This window comes from Lissotriton helveticus, chromosome 7 (genome assembly GCF_964261635.1).
Source record: "Lissotriton helveticus chromosome 7, aLisHel1.1, whole genome shotgun sequence".
Taxonomy (NCBI): Eukaryota; Metazoa; Chordata; class Amphibia; order Caudata; family Salamandridae; genus Lissotriton; species Lissotriton helveticus.
The window spans coordinates 124029307-124050389 of record NC_136068.1 but is presented as its reverse complement, the minus strand read 5'-3'; the positions used below and the strand labels follow the sequence as shown (position 1 = coordinate 124050389).

Below are 21083 nucleotides of genomic sequence, written 5' to 3'. Positions count from 1 at the left end.
AGGCGATCCTCCAGCGGGGAGGATTCCGGGACCTCCGCACAAGTCTCGATCGCCGTCAGCAGCGCATGACGTATTTGGATATAGCGGTAAGTTTCGTGAAGGCCTAGGTTGTATTGCTGCTGGAGGTGTTCGAAGGGGGATCACCCCTTCTTTTGTCCACATGTCTCCTACCATGGAGATGCCTATATTGTCCCATTGGGTGAACCCCTTACTACGTCTTAAGTGACCCAGCGCCTTGGTGTCCCATAGAGGTGTAAGTTTTGTTATAACACCCCCCCCACTTGAGTCGCGCCTTTGCCTTGTGCCATAGCGCCACTGTGTGCTTGGTCGGGCCAGTTAGTTTCGCCGCTAGTCCTCTGTGGTACAGCGGGCCAATAGACTGTGCGTGCCCAGCTGTACTCTGTCCGCTAGATAAGCTGGATCGTCCTGTGGGGCATGCAGCCATTGGTTAATAACCTTGAGCTGCGCCGCCCAGTAGTATAATTGCATATTCGGCAGAGCTATTCCACCATCGTACCAGCCACGGATGAGCTTCATGTGCGCTACACGAGCTGGGCGGTCGCCCCACAGCAGGCCGGTCACCTCAGCCGTTACTTTCCGGAAATATGAGGGTGGCACCAGAGTCGGTGTATTTTCCAATACATAAAGAAAACGTGGCAGCGCCATCATTTTGAACAATGCTGCATGCCCCAGCAACGTCAGGGGAAGGGCCTTCCAGTGCCTCACGTCGGACCTAAGTCTAGCAAGCGGTGGCAGTAAGTTCAGTTCAGAAAAGACCTTGTCGTCTCGGGTGATGTGGATCCCCAAGTATCGGAAGGAGTCGCCCGCCATTGCCAACGGGCAGTCGGCGGGAAGATCCGGTAGAGGACCCCTAAGTTCCTAAATGATCGACTTCGTCCAATTGATCGTATATCCGGAGGTCTGTCCGTGCGTATCACACAGTGCCAGAAGCACCGGGATACCCCCCTCTGGGTCTGACAAGTAGATTAGCATGTCGTCAGCGTAAAGGGAGATCCTGTCCTCCCAGTTGTCTCCCCAGCGAAGTCCTTTCAGTAGCGGAGAAGCTCTAATGATAGTGGCCAGCGGTTCCAGGACTAAAGCAAATAATAAAGGCGAAAGCGGGCATCCCTGCCTCGTTCCCCTTGCCAACGGTATCTCACGGGAAATATGGCCGTTTGCCGGCACGTGTGCCACTGGATTCGCGTATAGGAGCCGTACCCAGGAGATAAATTTGGGGCCGAAGCCCCTGTGGGCCAGTACCGCGAATAAGTATCGCCATTCCACCATGTCGAACGCCATCCTGGCATCCAGCGACAGGATGGCTGCTGGTCCCGTTAATAATGGGGCTCTTGCCAACGCTCCATGCACTCTTCGGAGGTTCAACGCCGTACTCCTATTCGGCATAAAGCCAGATTGATCCGGATGGATTAAGTGGGCGAGATGAGGCATTAGTCTAGTAGCCAGTAGTTTTGCCAGAATTTTGGCCTCGGCATTGAGGAGTGATATGGGGTGGTAAGACGTACACTCAGTGGGCGGCTTGCCTGGTTTCGGGATTGCCACAATGGTAGCCACACGCTGGTTAAGTGGCAGGATCCCTCGCTCCAAACCTTCTGTGTACATGGCTAGTAAAGGCTTACTTAGCGTTTCTGACATCACCTTATACCACTCAATAGGAATCCCATTAGGGCCCAGGGCTTTGCCGGAGTGGAGCGCATTGACGGCTGACTGTATCTCTTCCGAGGATAGATCGGTGTCTAGCTCATCTACCGCCTCTTGTGATAGAATCTGGGTCGGCACAACTTGGATAGCCGCTGTCGCCGCTTCCTGTGTTATTTCAATCCCCGGGGTGTATACTTCCTGGTAGTGGTCAGCTAGGGTCTCTGTTATCATTGATGGGCACGTGTGTAGCGTCCCCTCGGAATCCCGCAACTGCAGAATATTCCTATTACCTCCTTTCTTTTTGTCCAGCCAGGCCAAGAGCTTACTCGCCTTATCCCCAACGTCATAGACTCTGTGTGCTGTTGCCGCAATGTTTTCGACCGTCCTTCGTCTAAGGTGGTCGTCATGAAGCTGCTGACTGAGCCGAAGTGCGTGCATCGTGTCTTCTGTCGGGTCCGCCATATGGGCCGCATTTGTTCTATTAAGTTCTAACTCTAGGTCTAGCAGTTCCCTCTTTTGTGTACGTTTATGTCCCGAAATGGTCGTGATGGCCTGTTCTCTCAGCACTGTCTTATAGGCTTCCCACAAGATCGTAGGTGTTGTTACCGAGGCCGCGTTTTCCGCAAAATAATACTGGGTTACTTTTTTTAATTCCTTACGTATGGACGGAATCTGGAGATAGCCTGGAAAAATAGGGTATATTCTTTTTCGAGCCCTTTCTGGGCATGATAAAGTTAATGTGAGCGGGGAGTGGTCTGAGATGCCCCTTGGTTTAATCTGCATGTCACCTATGGTGAGGAGGCCGTCGCCCAAGGCAAGGAAATAGTCGATACGAGACAGACTATTATGTACAGCGGAGTAGTAGGTGTATTGCTGGCCATCAGGGTATAGTTGCCTCCAGACATCGACTAGCCCCTGTGCCTCCAGAAACTCACTGAAGCGGGAGGGACCCGAGGTCTGTGTACGGACTGGGAATCTGTCCTGCATGTTATGTGCAACTGCGTTAAAGTCACCTCCTATAATAAGGTCTCCTTCCGGGAGCTCCAGGAGGAATTTCCCTAGGTCTGGAAGGGCAACCATATGGAGTGCTGGTGGAATGTAGACTGATACTATGTTTAGTGGTCTGCCCTCCCACTGTCCATGTGCCGCCGCAAAGCGGCCTTGGTCATCCGTGGTAGTAGTCTGCAGTATGAACGGGGATGACCTCCGCATCAGTATACCCGTCCCGCGTGACCCTGTGGTGAACTCTGAATGCACTATCATATGATAACCCCGTCTATCTAGTGCTCGACTAGCTGCGCCCACCAAGTGAGTCTCCTGAAGAAGAACTAAAGCGGGCCCCACCCTTCGAATACCCTGCAGAACCAGTCCCCGCTTAATCTTGTCGCCCAGTCCCCGCACATTCCAAGACATCAATTGCAGTGGTGCTACCGGCCCTGTGTGAAGGTCCCCACCCAGGGTATCAGCCTGTGTCCCGTGTGCCATTTCCATCATGTAGTGGAAGAAATGTTTGCGCTATGAAGTGAGACCCCTGAACCATTCGCGCGCCGTCCGATGCGTCGGTGTCATTGTGCCACATCCAATCCCCATGACTCAAACACTCAAAAAACCTTGAAAACAACCCCTCCCTTAACTCCCCCCTCCCTGCCCCCCTGCTACACGGACTTCAAACTGCCCGCCCCCCCAACTTAGCAGAGTGCTTAACCCATCCCCCACACAAATTATACTTGCTCACTGGGGCGGAGAACTCTCCGGAGCCGGCGGCCTCTCTCACTCTCCTCGGATGCCCTCAGCCCATTGTCCAGTGGCAGTTCGTTGGGCAGTCTGCTTAGTCTTATTAATGTCTTGCATTCACCTGGTGGTTACTCTTCCTTGTCGGCATCCTCATGTGCACTGTCTCTTACTGGTGAGCGTTCCTTCATTTCACACCCTGAAGCTTGGGAGCTCGGATAATTTCCCGTCCCCTGAGTCCTTGGAGTTCTGTTCGAACGACGTGGTTGATTGGCCGGCCTCCATCCTTCCAGCCAGTCTCGGGCCATCTCAGGAGTATCGAAGAACCAGGTCTTGCTGTCCGCCACTATACGCAACCTGGCTGGGAACAGCATTGAGTACGGAATCTCTCTCGCCCTAAGATCCTTCTTTACGTCCAGGAACGTCCTCCTACGGCGAGCGACTTCTGCTGTATAGTCCGGAAAAAAGGCCAGCGTGGAGTTTTGGATTTTGACAGGTGGGGATACTCGTGCCGCCTGCAGAATGGCGTCTCTGTCCCGAAAGTTAAACAGCCTAGCTAGGATTGGTCGCGGGGCCGCACCCGGTTTTGGCCGCCCCCCCCGGAACTCGATGAGATTTACCGGTTGGTGTCTTCCCATCAGTTGGGGAAGAGGTGCTTTTGTCACAAGCGTATTTATCAATACGGGTCTGCGTGGTGCCACCTTTCGCTCCCTTGCCCGCCATAGTGGCCGTCTTCGTGTCTCAATCTGCTTGTCGTAGTATTGCCCTATGAGTGGCAACGTGGAAGAAGATACAAGAGGAGGTCTAAATCAATTTATTATGTGTCCCGGATGTAGCCCACCACTCCCCTGTTGCACTTACGGCGAGTGGGTACACACTGCTCTCTCAGTCGCTATTAGGCAGGTGTTGCCGTGTCTCAATCCAGCCCCTGTTGGCACCACTCCTTATATTAAACCTGGCGGGAAATCCTAGCGCTGGGGGCCCCTCTCCACGGGCAAATTATAAGTGGCAGGCCGTGTGGTTCGCGCCAGGCACACAGTCACCTCTCTCATCGATGCTGTGTCCTGTATCACTCCCGTTGAAGGCCACCCTGTGTAATTTATATCTCTGTCGGCCACAGGCGTGTCAGGCTGATGTTAATGATTGTGCATCAAATCTGTGGCTGTCCATGCGCCCTTCCCGCTCCCCGGCGATTACACTGTAGGCATCAGGCTGCCGCGTCAGCTGTTCCAGACGTTCTTCCCCCGGTTCGAATGAAGGTTGAAGCGGGACCTCGTGTGAGGGTCAACTTCCAGCAATAGCCATTCGAGGGATTTAATTAATTAGGCCGTGTTGTCCGCCACTCACTGCGGGAACAGGTGTGATTTTGAAGCGGCCGTCACTGCCTCGAAGTCCGCCGGAGTCTGTCCCTGAGTCGGTGCGCTGCAGCGCCAGCGCGGCCAGGCGGGCACCAGGGCTCTTTAGCTTCTCGGTGTCACTTTCCGAGTTCCTGTGCAGTTTGGGGGCCTACCAGTAGCGTCAACGGGGTAATGAGCAGCAGGGCGCACCGCATCGGGTCCCAATTCTCGGACCTCAACCGGGTCCGACAGCCGAGGCAACAGCAAATTCACGAGGTTTATATATTTTATTCAAGTCGCTCCCGGGGGCAGTCACCAAAGCGGCCGTATCTTCCTCGGGCAGTTCGCTCGCCGTACGCACATACGGTACCGCTTACCGCTACGGGCGTTTGTTGTCACCCGATCTCATAGCTGTGTCGCGCTATGGCAAGATGGCGTCTCGCTCCGTCTCACAGCCGTCCCCTTCACACATCACAGCCCGCAGTCCGGCTTACTGTAGCTGCAGCGGTGTCTCCGCTTTCTTTATAATGCTGCTCCCGCTCTTCCGAAATGTCCCGGGTGTTAACTCCAGTAGTCTTTGGGGTCACCGCAGCCCCTTCTTGCTCCGGTCGGACGTTTCCGGCGAGCCTTGCCCATGTCCCCTTCACTTCCGGTCGGGCTCTTCGATGATGACAGCCCCCGGATCTCGGCCACTGTTCAGGCCACAGGCGCTTCAGGCAAGAACTTCTCCGTCCGGCGTCAGATTCTCTCCGCAGTTGCGGCCGCCGATTCTGCCCGGTTCCGGGTCCCTCCAATGGAGATCGTGATGTAGTCGGATATGTGCACGGATTTATGGAGAGGCCGCTCTAACTACGGAGCTCACTCTCTAGGCTGCCGCCATGCTCGGCTGCCAGCCTCGCCCCCTCTGCTGGCACTTTTTTAAATTTATAGTATCTGCCCGAGCCCGCAAGGGTGTATTGGGTTACCCACCGATTTTTACTTGGGCTGTCCAGCATTACCACCTCGCTCAATCATTCCTTGCATTCTTCCACAAGTAATTGTGCAAATATTTCAAATTATTTCAGAATAAGGAAAGCACAAACAAATCACTTTTTTGTAATTCTGAAGAGTAGTAGAAACAAGAACACAATCAAAACAAATCAATACAAACAATGATACTGTATAGTTTTATCAGTAAATGTAATTGTCATTTAAGTTGAAATGTGTTGTCTGTAATGGCAGTGCCAGACCACACCATGCACACTCCTCTCTATGCAACTCCACTCTACTCCACTACACTCTACAAAACACTACTCCACGACACTACTCCACTCCACTCTATGCTAAGCAACTCTACTCAATGACACTCTACACCACTCCACTCTACGCCACTCGGCTTCACTGTATGCCTCTCCACGACCATCCACTCTATGGAACTCTATCCCACTCTATGTCACTTCACTCTCGGCCACTTTACGCAACTTTACTCTAGACCACTCTACTCCACTCTATGCCAATCCACACTATGACACACCACTCTACTCTACTCCACTCTACGCCAATCTACTCTACCACTTCACTCTAGGCCACAGCACTTTACAACACTCTAAGACACTCTATGCCACCCTATGCCACTCTACACCACTCCACGCTACACAAATCCACTCTATAACACTTTACTCCACTCTATATCATGCCGCTCCTCTCTACTCTAAGGCACTTTCATCTATGACACTTTACTCTACACTACGACACTTCACTCCACTCTACGACACTCCACCCTACACCACTCCACTCTATGATACTGTACTCCACTCTATGCTGCTTCACTGTACTACACTCCACTATGCACCGCTCTACACCACTCCACAACACTCTACGACCCTCAACGACACTCGAATCCACTCTACACCACTCATCTCAATGCACAAATGAAACACATTTTTTGTAATTCTGAAGTCTGGTGGAAACAAAAATTTAAATACGATCAAAACAAATGAATACACTAGGTGATGACATTCCCACAAATTATCGTTTGTGCACTGCATACTTTAATCAGTAACTCCACTCTACAACACTTCACCTTGCGACAAACTATGACAATCCACTCTACATCCCTCCACTCTATGCCCCTTCACTCTACTCCACACTGCACCACTCTATGCTGTTCTACTCCACTATACGCCTCTCCACTCTATGACATTCAACACTACTCCACAACACTGTAAGATCCTCCACTCTACGACTCTGCTCTATGACACCCTGCTCTACGACACTCTACTCTACGACTCTCCACTCCGAGGCACACCACTCCACTCTACACCCCTCCACCTTACGCAACACTACTCCACTCTACAACACTCTACTCCACTCTATGCCACAACACTCTGCTCCACTCTATGCCCCTCGGGTCTACGCCACACTACTCTACATCACTTTACTCTACTCCATGACACTTTAGTCCAAAACCCCAAAACACTCCTTTCTACTCCTTGACACTCAACTCTATAACAATGTAGGACACTCCACCCTACAAGACTCCACACTATTCAACTCTACACCATTATCCTCCATACCACTATTAGCCATGCTGAACAGAAGCGATGTCGGTGTACAACATGGCTAAAGCACATTGCCAAAGCCAATAGCTCTTGCATTAGCGAGACCTCTTGGCTTTTGTTAGCATCATCTTTATTTATTTAAAAGTTTTGTATAGTGTGAACATGACCAAAGAAGGCATCAGAGGGCTTCACATTTAGGGTAGGTAGGGTACAGTTGTAGGAAAAGAACATTCATTACATATACAGGAATAGCATGGTAAAGCTGGAGTTCACAGTTGCACAACAATGTAGTAGTCAATCAAGGAAGCAGAATAGAGGGCAGATAAGTTAACAATAGAAGCAAGGTCTGAAATTTGTTCAATAGGATTGTTTTCACTTCCTTTTTGAATGAAGTGGTGGATGAGATTCCACGGACTTCCAGTGGCAGAGAGTTCCATATCTTATGGGCAATGCTCGCGTAGGCTCTGTAACTCGTTCTTTTTTTGTGGAAAATCTGACAGCATCTGGCTACAGAAAACTTTAGCTATCTGTTCAAAGCGCTCATGTGATCAATCCAGGGCCACAGCATTAAACGGATGGTCACAACAAACCACTTTATCAGAAAACCAAAGCCACTGACTTTACATTATGGCTCTGATGATGTGGTAAAGTAGTTTGTTATGGCAGCCACTGCAGATGCAGTCGTGTCAGGATCAGAAACAGCTTCTCCATTCCTAAGAGGGGCTTCATACCAGAGGATTGTTGCCCTCACTGAAAGTAACTCTCTGCGAGCTCTTTAGTGTGTGCAAGCCAGAATTGTTGGCTTTCTCAATACCTTTTTTGTGAGCAGCGATTATAACTGTGCCTCATCCACTGAGTGCCAGTGTGTGCGGAAAGATATACAGTTCTTTCTTGCATTTTGTGTTCTCTTCTGTATTGTTTTGAATTGCCAGGAGAGTTGTGTGGGTCCGCTCTAAGGCTTTGGTTCCACATAATGTGTATTCAATTATGAACATGACTGTTCTTGTAATGGGAAGAAGCATCAACAACATGGGTCATGCTGATCAGTGGTTTACTATTTGTGTGTTTGTCTAAACTGTAAACATTCCTTCTTTGAGCCAACTTTCAAAAGAACTCAAAAACGAACATTATGCATATCTTCTCTGATCTGGCGGAAAGCCACATTCCATGCGTTTTCTGTACGGTTCGCATAACTTCAAGAATAATATTAGTTACTCTATAGGTAGGGTGACAAATTGCCCTGAGTAATAAGTTTTAGTGGACCGTTGAAATGGGTTAATGTGCTTAAACTGACTGCGGATGGGCATGACTCTGTGTTATACAGTGGAACAAGTCCCTCAGGGCAAATTAACTAACTACAAATAGTAAAGCCAACTCTAAGGCTTACTGACAGCATGTATACAAGTACAAAGATGCTACGGCGGAAACAGGATGAGGCTCCCTATTTAGCCTCCAACTGTTTCTCCTAAATAGCCTCTCACTTTTATTTTACCCCAACAGCATTCAAGAAGCAAGCTGAAAAAACACAGAGGCAGGGACGACAGATAAGCACAGCAAGCACATCATCAAATGTTTTGCAGTTTCTTTGTGTGAAGTTAATTCAGTGAGTGCAGCAAAGAGCAAAGCGGAAATCTGACGTCCAATAAGGGTAACTTATCACAGGAAGATTGGAAGAACTCCTGTGCCGCAGGGAAAAAGTAGAGCAAACTATATGCAGCAACATGCCTGAAGCCAGTGTGGGTGACTGGATGACATAGCATCAGTCTTGAGTCCATCAGGAGAGCCACTTGGCACGCATATAAGGGTGTGGAAGAAGAAGGTCACCAGGAGGCCTTGTAGATGTACAGGAAGGGAGACCAGGAGAAAATGAGAAAGAGTGCAGGTCGGAATGCGTATCATCAAAAAGGCGGACAGTGAAAAAAAACCAAGCACAGTATCCTTAATCCGAACCTCAGATTAAAAGCGTGGAAAAATTATTGCTGTTAGTATTTATAATCAGAAAAAATAACTATTACAAAGTCTTTATCGATTGTAAGATCGCTCAAAGTTCAGCACAGCGTAAATACTGATAATGACCGGTAAACATATACAGCACAATGGGAATGTATATTAGTAATGTGCAGGTTAAAGGCATTTTACACAAGTAGAGTGATAAAAGGGAAAATCCAGTCAGAGCATTGTATAGTCTGTGATCATGGACCGCGCATGACATGATTAGCGATGATTGTGTTTCCATGCCATGCGTGAGGACCACCGAGGGATGATTATCTGGTAATGGGGGGCATAGCTTAGCAGTGTGATGGATGAAGAAGTGCGAGAGACAGGTGCACAGTAGATGGATTTCATTAAGCTGGCAGCTTTGAACAGCTCTGCAGGCCCCTTTATGGTATTTATTATGTTTATAGTACACTTAACTAGTTACTGGGTTGTCCATTCCTGAGATATTTGTTAGGTTTATGGTCCTGCGTAGGCATAGAGTAATGAGAGAAATGGTGGCGAGATCTACTGGGATGGACTTTGTTAATACCATCCCATATTTGATTGCCATTGTGAGATTTCAAGAAGTTGTTGTAGTGTGTTGCTAGTTGGGACCTGCAGTGGTAGACTAAATTAAAATCCTCAGTTGGCCAGCAGCATTGGCAGATCTCTTCCGTTATCCCATGCCTTTTCAGTTAGTGATGGGTGGTTTATTTATTGTGGACTGGTACAGTACTGGGTGATGGACATGACCCTCAGCAGTATTGTCTTAGGTGAATATAAGAATGTCAAGCAGTTAAAGGGAATTATTGTGCAGCCTCTATGAATTACAATTGACTGCTCAACATCTGGGTGTTTTGGTGTTACTATTAGTGTGGATTATATATTGTAACTGCATTTATATAGTACTTACTACTCCACAAGAGGTGTAACACTTCACGCTGGGCAGCACACTACTCAGAAAAACTTGGTTAGTAGTTTTGTTGTTGTTATTATTGTTGGTTATTGGAATGAGTTTTGTGCTCTTAATATCTATGCTCTGACAAGGATCAATGAAGCACCATCTTTAATGAGTCAGAAGAAATATAAGCAATCAATATGTGAGATACAATATTAAACTAGACAGCTTAGTAAAATGTAATCTATATTCACTATAGAATAAAAGAAAGCAAATCCTGAAGTGCTTTGCTCATTTGATGTTACCAGGAATACATTTTGGTTCAGACATTAGTAAGGCACACAGAAGAAGAAAAACTAAACTGCTCTCAGGAGTACTACGTTTGTTTTGTGTAATTTAAGCATCATTCTCCATCTGGGAGTAGTATGGTTTCACTTGTGATTGGTGACAGAACCATTTGAATCTCAAAATAATTGTTGCGGGCTGTTGCCACCAGGTGGCACTCGGTGCAAGGAAAAAAAAGTAACCCTCGCATGCAGCAGAATCTGTGACTGAATGTCTTCTTCACACATATTAGGACCATAGGTAAGATTGGCTGTGCTGCCCTTTTCGAGTGTGGTTCATGCACAGTGACACTCCTTACCCCATGGCATCGTGGATAGTGATACTTCAGTCCATATACACTGGGGAACTCCAGCCAGCATCCAGAGTTTGGACATTTTACTCGGGAGTGGGTCTTGAATTCCTGTTTCCACTCGGTCAACAGCAGTGCCTGAGAACAAGCATACCGCATTACACTTGTCACACCAATACACTTGAGGGCATTCTCACAGAACCTTACATGCAAAGCAGCAGTAAGCTCGGGCTGGGAGAATGCAGCGATTTTTATGGTGCCACTGGCCAGTGATAGAGAAAGGGACACCAATAATTTGGACTACTTATGTGGGGTACACCACAAAATTAAAAGTTCCTAGGTATTTTAGTGGCATGTGTTATCTATACCTAGTTTCAGGACGGGAGCTCAGTCCACTGACTAACATTGCTAACTACTCTGTTGCTTCCAGTCCCAACATCTGTGACTGAACAGTAAGGGGCCACGTATTGCTGCTCAGGCTCTGTCATTGCCAGCCTCATGTTGTACAAACCAAAACACTGGAGACTTTTCTCCAACTCCGAGATGACTGGTAGGCTCCACAGAAAACCAGACCCTGGAATAGCTGCTACATGGTGACCCATTGCTCGATCTGTAGGTTTCCAATACAACAATTCTGTCATGAAGTCATATTGTGATTGAGGAAAATTAACAATAATGTGCTCGGTACTCTTCACCAGACCCTTAGACAGTTTAGTCATAGGGAAAAGGGAAAGACATTCCAGCAAGACAAGACTTAGGGGCTCATTATGATGTTGGTCAGAAAGCAAACCGCCAGACTCCTGGTCGGAATCGGTTCTGACCAACTCGCGTTCAGCGAGTCCGTATGACCGATTGACTTCAATGGGAGCCTGTGTTTAGACCGACAACACAGGCTCCCATTGAAAATAGGGACGTTAGCGGAAAACCTTGCACCCTGTCGCGGACAGCCCATGGTGCTTGCCACACTGTGCATGGTTTTAAAGGGGGGGGCTTGGGTATCCCCTTGGCCCCAAACCGGAGGCCTTAAGATGAAAGGAGGCCTTATACAGGTCCCCAAAGTCAGTTTCCGAGAGCCTTTTTGTGTCAGACAGACCGATTCGGAAAGGCTGTCCAAATCCGCCATCGTAATCCGTCGGTCGGAAACGCTGGCCGTAGAGCTGTACGATTCGGCTTCGATCGACTCGGATTCTCCGAATGCTGGTCGGAACCGATTCGGACTGACCGAATGGTTTCCTTTGATCGGTTGGAATTGTGTCTGATCGAGTTGGGTGGATGAGCTCCAAATCAGTTTAGGAGAATCCTAATGACGTTCGGAGGCTTTCCGACTGACATCGTAATCAGCCCCTTAGTGTTCAATACATTTCATGCTTTGCACTTGGATATCCTGATATAGTATTGTAGCATAGCTGCAAATTCCTCTGTTAGTATGAAAAAAAGAAAAAAAGCAGTTGCTGGCTACAAAGCAGCCATGCAAAAATCCCATCTGCTACAAAGGCTTAGCCAAACCTTCTGCAGCTCATGTACAAATTTTTACTTCACCTACTTACTTTTCATGGGACTGAAAGATATATGTTACTGGAAAACTTGTGAACCAATTGCTAAATAAAAGACACGATCCAAGGTGTTAGGCAGGTGGAAAGACTTCCAATTTCTTCAAGGCCCTTAGGTGAATTCATTATGCTTTAGATATAATTTGCAAGCCGGGCTCCGAGCACTGTAACCAAAAGTTATCCAGTCAACTGCTTCATTGGACTTTACATTACTGAAGGGGTCGTTAGCTAAGCGAAAATTAAAGTGAAAACAAATAAAATCAAGGGTGTAAAATCCGTTTACTGAATAGAGCAGCTTTAGTTCACTTTTCAGCAACACTTTCCTAAATTAGACCAGCCACTGATTATTGAAAAAAGCCCTCAGCCACTGGGCTTTAAAATGCAGAAAGCGTGAGCCACTATTTAGATAGTTTAAACCTTGTACATATGAACAACACATTAACATAACACGCACTGATGGCCCATTGAAAAATATGCAGAAGTGGCATAAATTATGCAAATCCACATCACAGCCATAGCCAAAAGAATGCAACACCAACTCAGCAGCTATGGGGCATCAGACAATTGAGCCCGGAAGAAGACCTCAAAACAGTGGTGCATTCTCTCATTCTCTCTAGATTACGGAATTACCCTTCCCTAGGGCATTCCCAAAGTTCACCGTGGCCCACTGAGAGCAACACTGCATCCAGCAGTGCGCTTCCTTTCAGGTCTCAAGAAATGTGACCACATTTCTCCTTCCCTGCTATCCTTCCAATGGCTTCCCATTGAAGCGCGGGCCAAATTCAAAACTGCATACATTACCCACAGAGTGCTGCACTCCTCTCCACCCTCCTATCTAAATGAGATACTGAAATTTCTAGAGCAAACATGGGTTCCAGAAATGCCCAATTCCTGCTTCTGGAACCCCCCATCTTAAGTCAAGAACGGTACACGAGCCAGTCATTCTCTGGCAGTGCCACAAGAATCTGGAACTCTTTACCTCCCTCCCTTCGCCAAACAATCTGCATAGCCATCTTTAAAAAAAAACTCAAGCTCCTCCTATTTGACAGACCTGGTTTATTCACCCATGACCATACCCAAGTACTCTCCCCAAGATACGAACTACCTTGATTGTGTGTTCCCACCATCTTAATTAATGCTTGAACCGTGTGCATACCCAGTCCAACAGCTGCATTTACCCTGGTTGCAGCTACCCATGCAAATGTCTGAACGTAATGATTATAACGGTAACTTGCTGTACCCTTGTATAATGCCACTGTTGTAAAGGGCTCTGATGCCTACGGGCCATGCCTACGCTATATAAAATTGCAAAAATAAATAAAAATTTAAATACTGTACATAGTACTTAAAAAATAGAAGGCTCTCTCTCACAGCATTGTCCATGTGTGGAAGCTCCCAATTTAGGGGTCGATTAGGATGGCGGATGGATTGCCCCCGCCGGGCTGGCGGTAGCCACCGCCGGCCCGGCTGGGCCAATCCGTCCGCCATCCTCACAGAAATGACCCCCTGCCACATTAGGATGGCTGGGGGGGGTCCGCGGGGGACGGGAAGACCGTCCACCGCTTTTCCGCCGCGGTCGCCTTGCGACTGTGGTGGAAGAGGGCTAATATGGTGGCGGTGTCTATCAGACACCGCCAGCCATATTAGGATGTGCTTTGGGGACCCGTTGTGGGATCCCATGGTGAAGGAGGGGGTGGGGGGTGCACATGGGGGGGTACTATGGTACCCCCCTGCGTTTCAAAGTACAACATGGCAGGCAGGCAGGCACCGCGCGGTGCCTGTCGTGTTGTGCTTTGAAACGCACAACATGCATTTTTGGCATTGCGGCGGACGGTGCTTTCAGCACCGCCCGCCGCAATGTTAAAAATGTGGAATGCCCCCGCCACTGTGGTGGGTGCATCCTAATTCGAGGCACGGGACCTCTGCCCTTATGGCGGACGGTCCCTGCCCACGACAGCCGTCCGCCATCCTAATCGACCCCTAAGACCGCTTTTGCCAATTCTCCGTAAAATGGGTATCCTTCACTGGAGAACTGTAGTTATCAAGACTAAGATTATGGATAAGTGTATAGCAAACGTGTGTACAACTGATCGATTGAGAAATAAAACCTGATAAATAAAGTTGTTAAAAAAAACTGGGTATCAATAAATCGCAGTATTTTCAATACTGTGCAGAAAAGAATTTTAAAGCTTTTGCTTGAATCGCTTCTTAAGCACAGTCACACGAACTGGCTAAGTATCAAATTGCACCTTGAAGCCTTTCTATAGTTGTGACTGATGCACTCAGGATTGGCACTCTGGCTCGGATTTCAGCACTGGGACCTCAAAAAGCACCGCAAATAGGCTGTTTTCTTGTAAAAACTAATTTTAGTGTTGCTTTGCTTTACTTCATGCTAGTGCAAAAGATACGAGAGGGAAGCAGACTGAAGAAAGATGGCAGCATCTATCCTTCTAAATGTTTTCGGATATGGGTTCCACTCTACTTACCATATTTGGCCCGAAGCAGTTTTTATTTTTTGTTTGACATACTTGGGGAGGCAGATATGTATCCTCAAAAAGCACTCATTCTACTCCTACGTTTCGCCATATTACTGTCTGATGTACCAAATGAAGATGAGCACCTGAGGTGCAAGCTGGAAAGCCAGAGCCACACACATGCACGACAGCATAGCAGCCCGCTGTAGCGATATCGGGACTAGAATTCAGCCTTGAAGAGGTAGCGACATAAAGAGCACGTGTCAAAGAATGATTAACTAAAGTGTTGATGGCAAGAGACAAGAAAAAAGATGGAGAAGCAGAGAAATAATTTATAGAAAAGAAAGCTAAAAGAAAGAGGGCAAGGAAGGAATGACAAGGGATGGTTTATATATATGTTTATATATGTTTATATATATATATATATATATATATATATATATATGTGTATATATATATATATATATATATATACACATATATGGTGTAGTATGCTGAAGGGTCTTAAATAGAGGGTCAGAGTGATTGAAAATTCTCGGCTCACAAAGAGGAAAGCACCGGTATCAAGGGTTCATAATTACCGGAATGTCTCGCAGATCTAGATGATCAGCCTTCGGTCGACCTTTTCTTTTTCCTTCATTTTTTTCGCTGCCTGAATTCCCTGAAAAATAATTAAAAAAACGAAGTAAATAAATTATAAAAACATCAGGGTTAAAAATGTTGACTGTTATGCCTTCCTTTTCTCTGCCGCATCTAGGATCATACAATGTCATGTGTGAGGACATAAACAGTGAATTTGGGGAGTAGTTACACTAGAACAGCTCAAGTAAAAGAAACTTTTGAAAATATGACTTACCTTCTGTAACAGTCTTTCTGGTGGAAATCGTATCTCCGTGCATATTCCTCACCTTTGAATGCTTCTGATGCCAGACTGGATCCATAAACGTTTGACATAGCTCTCAGGCACTGGTAGGAGTAATAGCTCATCTCGACGCAGGAAGTGGGAGTCTTGGTGATGTCAATAGAGCAATACAGCAGCCACCCCATTGTCCCAATGTCAGTGCTCTTCAGTTTTTTACTGCGTCACTCAATGCGGGTTAGAGGATAACGTTTACAAAAAAACTGGTGCAGTGCAATACACGAATAGCCATTTTTTTAATACTGCCTTTGAATTTCCTTGAGTGAGGAGAGGAGTGTGGGGTCAGTGACGAATCTGCAGGTAGATAGGGAAGTCACCAAAACAATAGTTACCAAAGGTATGCAAGATTTTCTTCTGATAGCTACTTCTACTTCAGTTCCTCACCTTTCAATAGATTCCAAAGCAAGGTGGGTCTTAAGTAATTTTAAATGAGCAAATTCTGTAGGATCGAGGGGCAGTCTGGCCATCCCTTCTTATCTCAGAATCCACCAATAATGCTTGGTAAAGGTGTAGACCATGTTTCGGCTATGCATATTTCTACCAACTAAGTAGAAATCGGTGGGTAACCCAATAAACCCTTGCGGGCTTGGGCAATTGTCACCAACGGCACACCTCTAGCTAAGGCCGCTGTGAAGACTCTGACCTAGTGGAATGGGATCCCCTCAGGTGGTTCTTTCTTTGCAAGTGTGTAGCAGATCTTGATGCACAATAAAGTCCAATGAGAAAGTGTTCTCTTTTGAACCGCCTTGCCTTTTTTCTTGATCTTCTACCTGAAAGAGAGCGAGTCGTCAGAGCTGATCTCGTTCATGCAGCTAATGTAATGGGGTCCAGCCAATGCAACTGCTCTTTCTCAATGGTAGGGTGGGGTGGTGGACAGAAGGTGGATAAGGTGATATATGGGATGAGGACATCACTTTAGGCAGAAAAGCAGCTTTCATTTGTATTATGAGCTTATCTGGGAAAAAGCACACAAAGGGTGGCCTAATACTCAAGGCCTTAAGCTCATGCGATGAGCTAATATCACAGCAACCCAAAACACAGTCTTAAAAGTGAGCAGTCATAACTAACAACTGTGTAGTGGCTCAAACGGAGCACCCATCAAGAATGTCAAAACTAAATTCAAGTCCCATTGTGATGTTACAATTGGAAATAGCAGAAACATGTTCATCAAACCCTTTCAAAATCTGACAGACACTGATGACTTACACAAGGAAGATTGGCCTGCGAGACACAAAAAGGTCAACAAAACCACAATATATCCTTTGACCGTACCAATTGCCTTAATGGGCCAGGACAGTGCAAACTGAAGAATTTTGGCTAAAGACGGTTTACAAAGGATCCATTTGCTTTCTTCAGCACCATGTCACAAACTAGTTCCGTTTTCCCCAACAGACCAACTTAGTTGAGGGGCGACAAGCTGACATGATCATGTCGAACACCTGTGGTAGAGGCTGAAAAAACACATGAAGGAGTAATCCTTGGAGACTGAGGAGGAGAACCTGCCCACCTAACTGGGACAGAAGATCTGAGTGGTTGAAAAAGAGGAGCACATAGAGAAAGATGCAGGAAATCCGTGTACTACACCTTTCTTGATCAGTCCGGGCGATGAGAATGACTTGGGTCCACTTCTAGTGAATTTGCCTCAGAACCCAAAGAATCATAGCTATGGGAGGAAACACGTAGGGAATTGGAAATGTCCACTTCAACTGATATGAACCCTGAAGGCTCATTGCCACGGATGTTGGAAGCCATAAAACATCAGAAACATGTCCTGAACGATATCTGGGTAGAAACGCCACTCATGGTCAGCAAGACAATGCTTACCCAGGATATCGGCACTGATGCTGAGTAAAGCTTCTAGATGGAAGCCTGCCATCCACAGTCCCTGATTGAGCACCCAAGGCAAGAGCCTCCGCGCTTTCTTTAGAGAAGGCGAGACCCCCAATCACCCCTGCTTGTTGTTGTAACACATCATGTGGTACGACACCTAGATCTGGAGGACAGACGGCAAAGGGATGGGAGGAATGCCTTGTGCGCCTGGCGGATTGCCCTGATTTCCAGCAGACTGACATGCAATATTTGCTCTTCTAGCCAAAGGCTTCTGACCATATGTTTGTCCAAATGCCTACTCCACTCAAAGGTGGACACGTCCAACACCACTGTAGACAGGGAACATAATTTCCTCCCTAGAGACTGGTTCTCCTCTGTTTCCCACCAGCTCAAGCCTGCTACAGTATTCTGAATAGCAGAACTGGGTTTGCCAGATCTCTCTGCTGCTGGAACGGCTGCCTGTGGATTCACCACTTTAGGGCCATCATGTGTCAGCTTGTGAACATGACCAGGAGGATACAAGCCGTCTACAGACCATGTAGTAGTAGAGTTGTCAAGACTGAAAATCCTAGCTCCTGCACAAAACATCGTAATCATATCCCAAATGAACTGGATCCTTTGTGGAGGGGAGATACTCCGGAGTAAGGTTGTATCCAGTACTGCCCCAAGGAACAGGAGGTGCTGGGAGAGTTCCAGGTGACACATGAGTACATTACCTGAGAAGCCGAACAGCAGCTATCTGCAGGTAGAACTACATGTTCTGCAGCAAACCACATTTGAGCCAATCAACCAGTCATCCAGGTATGGGGAAACCATGGCCTTAAACTCCTGAGAAGGGCTACGAACACCACTATCAGATTGGTGAAGACCCGAGGTGCCGAAGTTAATCAAAAAAGAAGATCCACAAATTGGTAAGGAGTGAACACCAACACAAACCACAGATACTTCTTGTGCAACCACAGGATTGGTACATGAAAGTACACCTCCTGAAGGTCAAGCAGCACCATCCTGTTTTCCACATCTAGTGCCAAAAGGACCTGAGCCAGGGACAGCATCTTTCACTTTTACTAAAACGTGAACTTAGCAGGTAAATATTCAGGTGTCTGAGGGCTAGGATTAAACAAAGACAGCATTCATTCTTAGGAACCAGGAAGTACCACGAATACCACTCCTGCTCTAACACCAATTCTATTGCTCCCTTTCATAACAAGACCACAATCTCCTGATGCACGGTCCGTAGATGGTACTCGGATGGAAGGGCATGTTGAGTAAGAATACTAGAGGGGGATGGTGCTGAAAGGGCGGGATATATCACTTTTCCTCAATTTGCATGACCGACTGGTCAGAAGTTATGGCCTTCCAGGTCTGCATAAAAGAGGATTCCGGTCTTCCCACTAGCATCACATGCTCCTTCACAGATTAACTACTTCCACTTCCCTGGTGGTGTGGGGCAGGAAGAGAAGGAGGAGGAGGAGGAGGAGGAGGAAAAAGGCTGAACTGAGCAGCTGTGTTCCTTACCCCTGCCCCTGTAGTGCTGAACAAGGAAGTTTTGCTGGATAACAAGGGTGGATTAGCATTGCTTTTACTGAAACCTCCTGTCTGCTTTAGGCCTATGAAAGGTACAAATGTCTTTTGCTGATGATAGCAGCTCAACAGAACTGGTAGGCGCTCTACCTTCCTTGACCTGTTCTAGAACTGCGCCTGCTTTTTGACCAAAGTAGCACTCGCCATCAAAGGGCATGACCAAAAACATGTTCTGGACATTTACTGAGAACACGGACAAGTGAAGACCGGAACGCCATCTTAATATCAGGGAAGAACACATGGCTCTGACAACAAGGGCGGCTATATCTAAATCTGTCCTGATTATATTCCATGAGGAGAATAATTCAAGCATTCCAACCTTGTTGTTGTTGCAGTTTATGCCCTAGGTTTGATGGGTATGCCCAGACATGGGGCCCATGCTCACTGTGCCTTTAGACTCAAAGCTATACCTCACTGATGAGACCTAAGTAAGTCGAAACTGCTCCGGGGTTGCTTGTGGTCCCTTCTGCAGGGGACTACTGACTGCCAGTTCAGAAGGACTGTTCCCATGATGATCATGGTCGCTACTCATGTGCAAAAGAGGGCCTTTGTGTGAAGTAGCATGGTAGGTGAAAAACGATGGATTCTGGCCCCAAGAGACTGCCAGTGACTGAGGTTAATTGAAGCATTCCATCCATCCCTTTGTTGTTGTTGCAGTCTTTTAGAACTGCAGCTTTGGACACAAATGTGGCGTTGGCAAAACTGAAAACCCTGAATATAGCCACAGAGGTGGCTAAATTATTGGGGGAGGTGTCTGGTAGGTGCAGAAAAGGCCCAGGGAACGGGCTGTGGCCCTACTCTCCTTAAACCATTCCAGGGCCAAATCCACTTTTTTGTCAAAGAGGCGAGAGCTATCAAGTTGCATATCCATACAGGATGCTAGGACATCCTCAGAGAAGCCTGTAGGCCTCATCTGGGCTCGGTGCCAAAGTAACTCACTGATGCCCATTGCTCGACCTATCGGTCGTGTCCAAAACAGAGCATATTATGAATTTCACTGCATCGCAGACTTCCTGAATAACTCGAGTAACGGTTGCACATACGTCATTTGAAACAGCAGGTAAAACTTGTGCCACTGTGTTCCAAAGGGCATGGGAGAAGTACCCCAGAAGGCAGCTGGTGTTGATTGACCTGGTCTTCCAGAAGTAACAATGGAGCCGCATATAGCTGGCACCCTTGCGAAAGGCCCAACAATAATCAGAGGTATAGGTCCTAAATTAGGACCCTTTTAGATGAAAACAACACACCATTCTATGGAACAGGGTAGGGAGGGCAGTGAGGAATCTGTGGTTAGATAGAGTATCCACTGGGAGAGTGTTGCCAAAGGTAGGTAACTTGTTCTTCCGATGGATACTTCTAACCTCAGATTCCTTCTCCATAAAATAAGTATCCACTGGGAGAGTGTTGCCAAAGGTAGGTAACTTGTTCTTCCGATGGATACTTCTAACCTCAGATTCCTTCTCCATAAAATAGATGTCAAAGCAGTAACTCCCAGGTTGGTGGGTATGGGAAATGGCTCAGATCACAAAACTCTCAGAGGACCAAAGAGGTGAAATGTCCATCCCGTTATACCTGGATGTCAAGGCAGCAGTGCTTTGTCAACGTGTGTACTGATGACCCCATCACAGCCTGACAGATGTCAATGACTGTCAATGCAATGGTAGCAGCCTTAGCCCTGGTGTAATGGGCCTACAACCCCTCCAGAGGCCAATTCTTGGCCAGTGCATAGCAGGTCTTAAAGCAGAAGACTATCCACCTTGTCAGAGTCCTTTCCTATACTACTTTGCCTTTCATTGCCCCAGAGAACCTCACAAAGAGCTAACTGTCTATCTGATGGTCTTAGGCACGATCAACACGAACACCACTTTAGCTGGGAAACGGTGGTGTGAGTCGGTTGCATTGAGAGGGATTGAGTTCACTCACACACCAAGCTAAAGTCACAACAGCCAG

At 47.2% G+C, this 21083-nt stretch overlaps 1 protein-coding gene across 2 annotated transcripts in view; it reads right to left on the bottom strand.

The window, feature by feature from the left end:
* The window catches only part of ZNF512B (zinc finger protein 512B), a 280648-nt gene that overhangs the window by 153058 nt on the left and 106507 nt on the right, over positions 1 to 21083 (bottom strand). For both annotated transcript variants that reach the window (XM_078651662.1, XM_078651663.1), the window contains exon 3: positions 15382 to 15461. In XM_078651662.1, coding sequence (XP_078507788.1) covers positions 15382 to 15461 — 80 coding nt within the window. The remainder of the gene's footprint in view (positions 1 to 15381; positions 15462 to 21083) is intronic.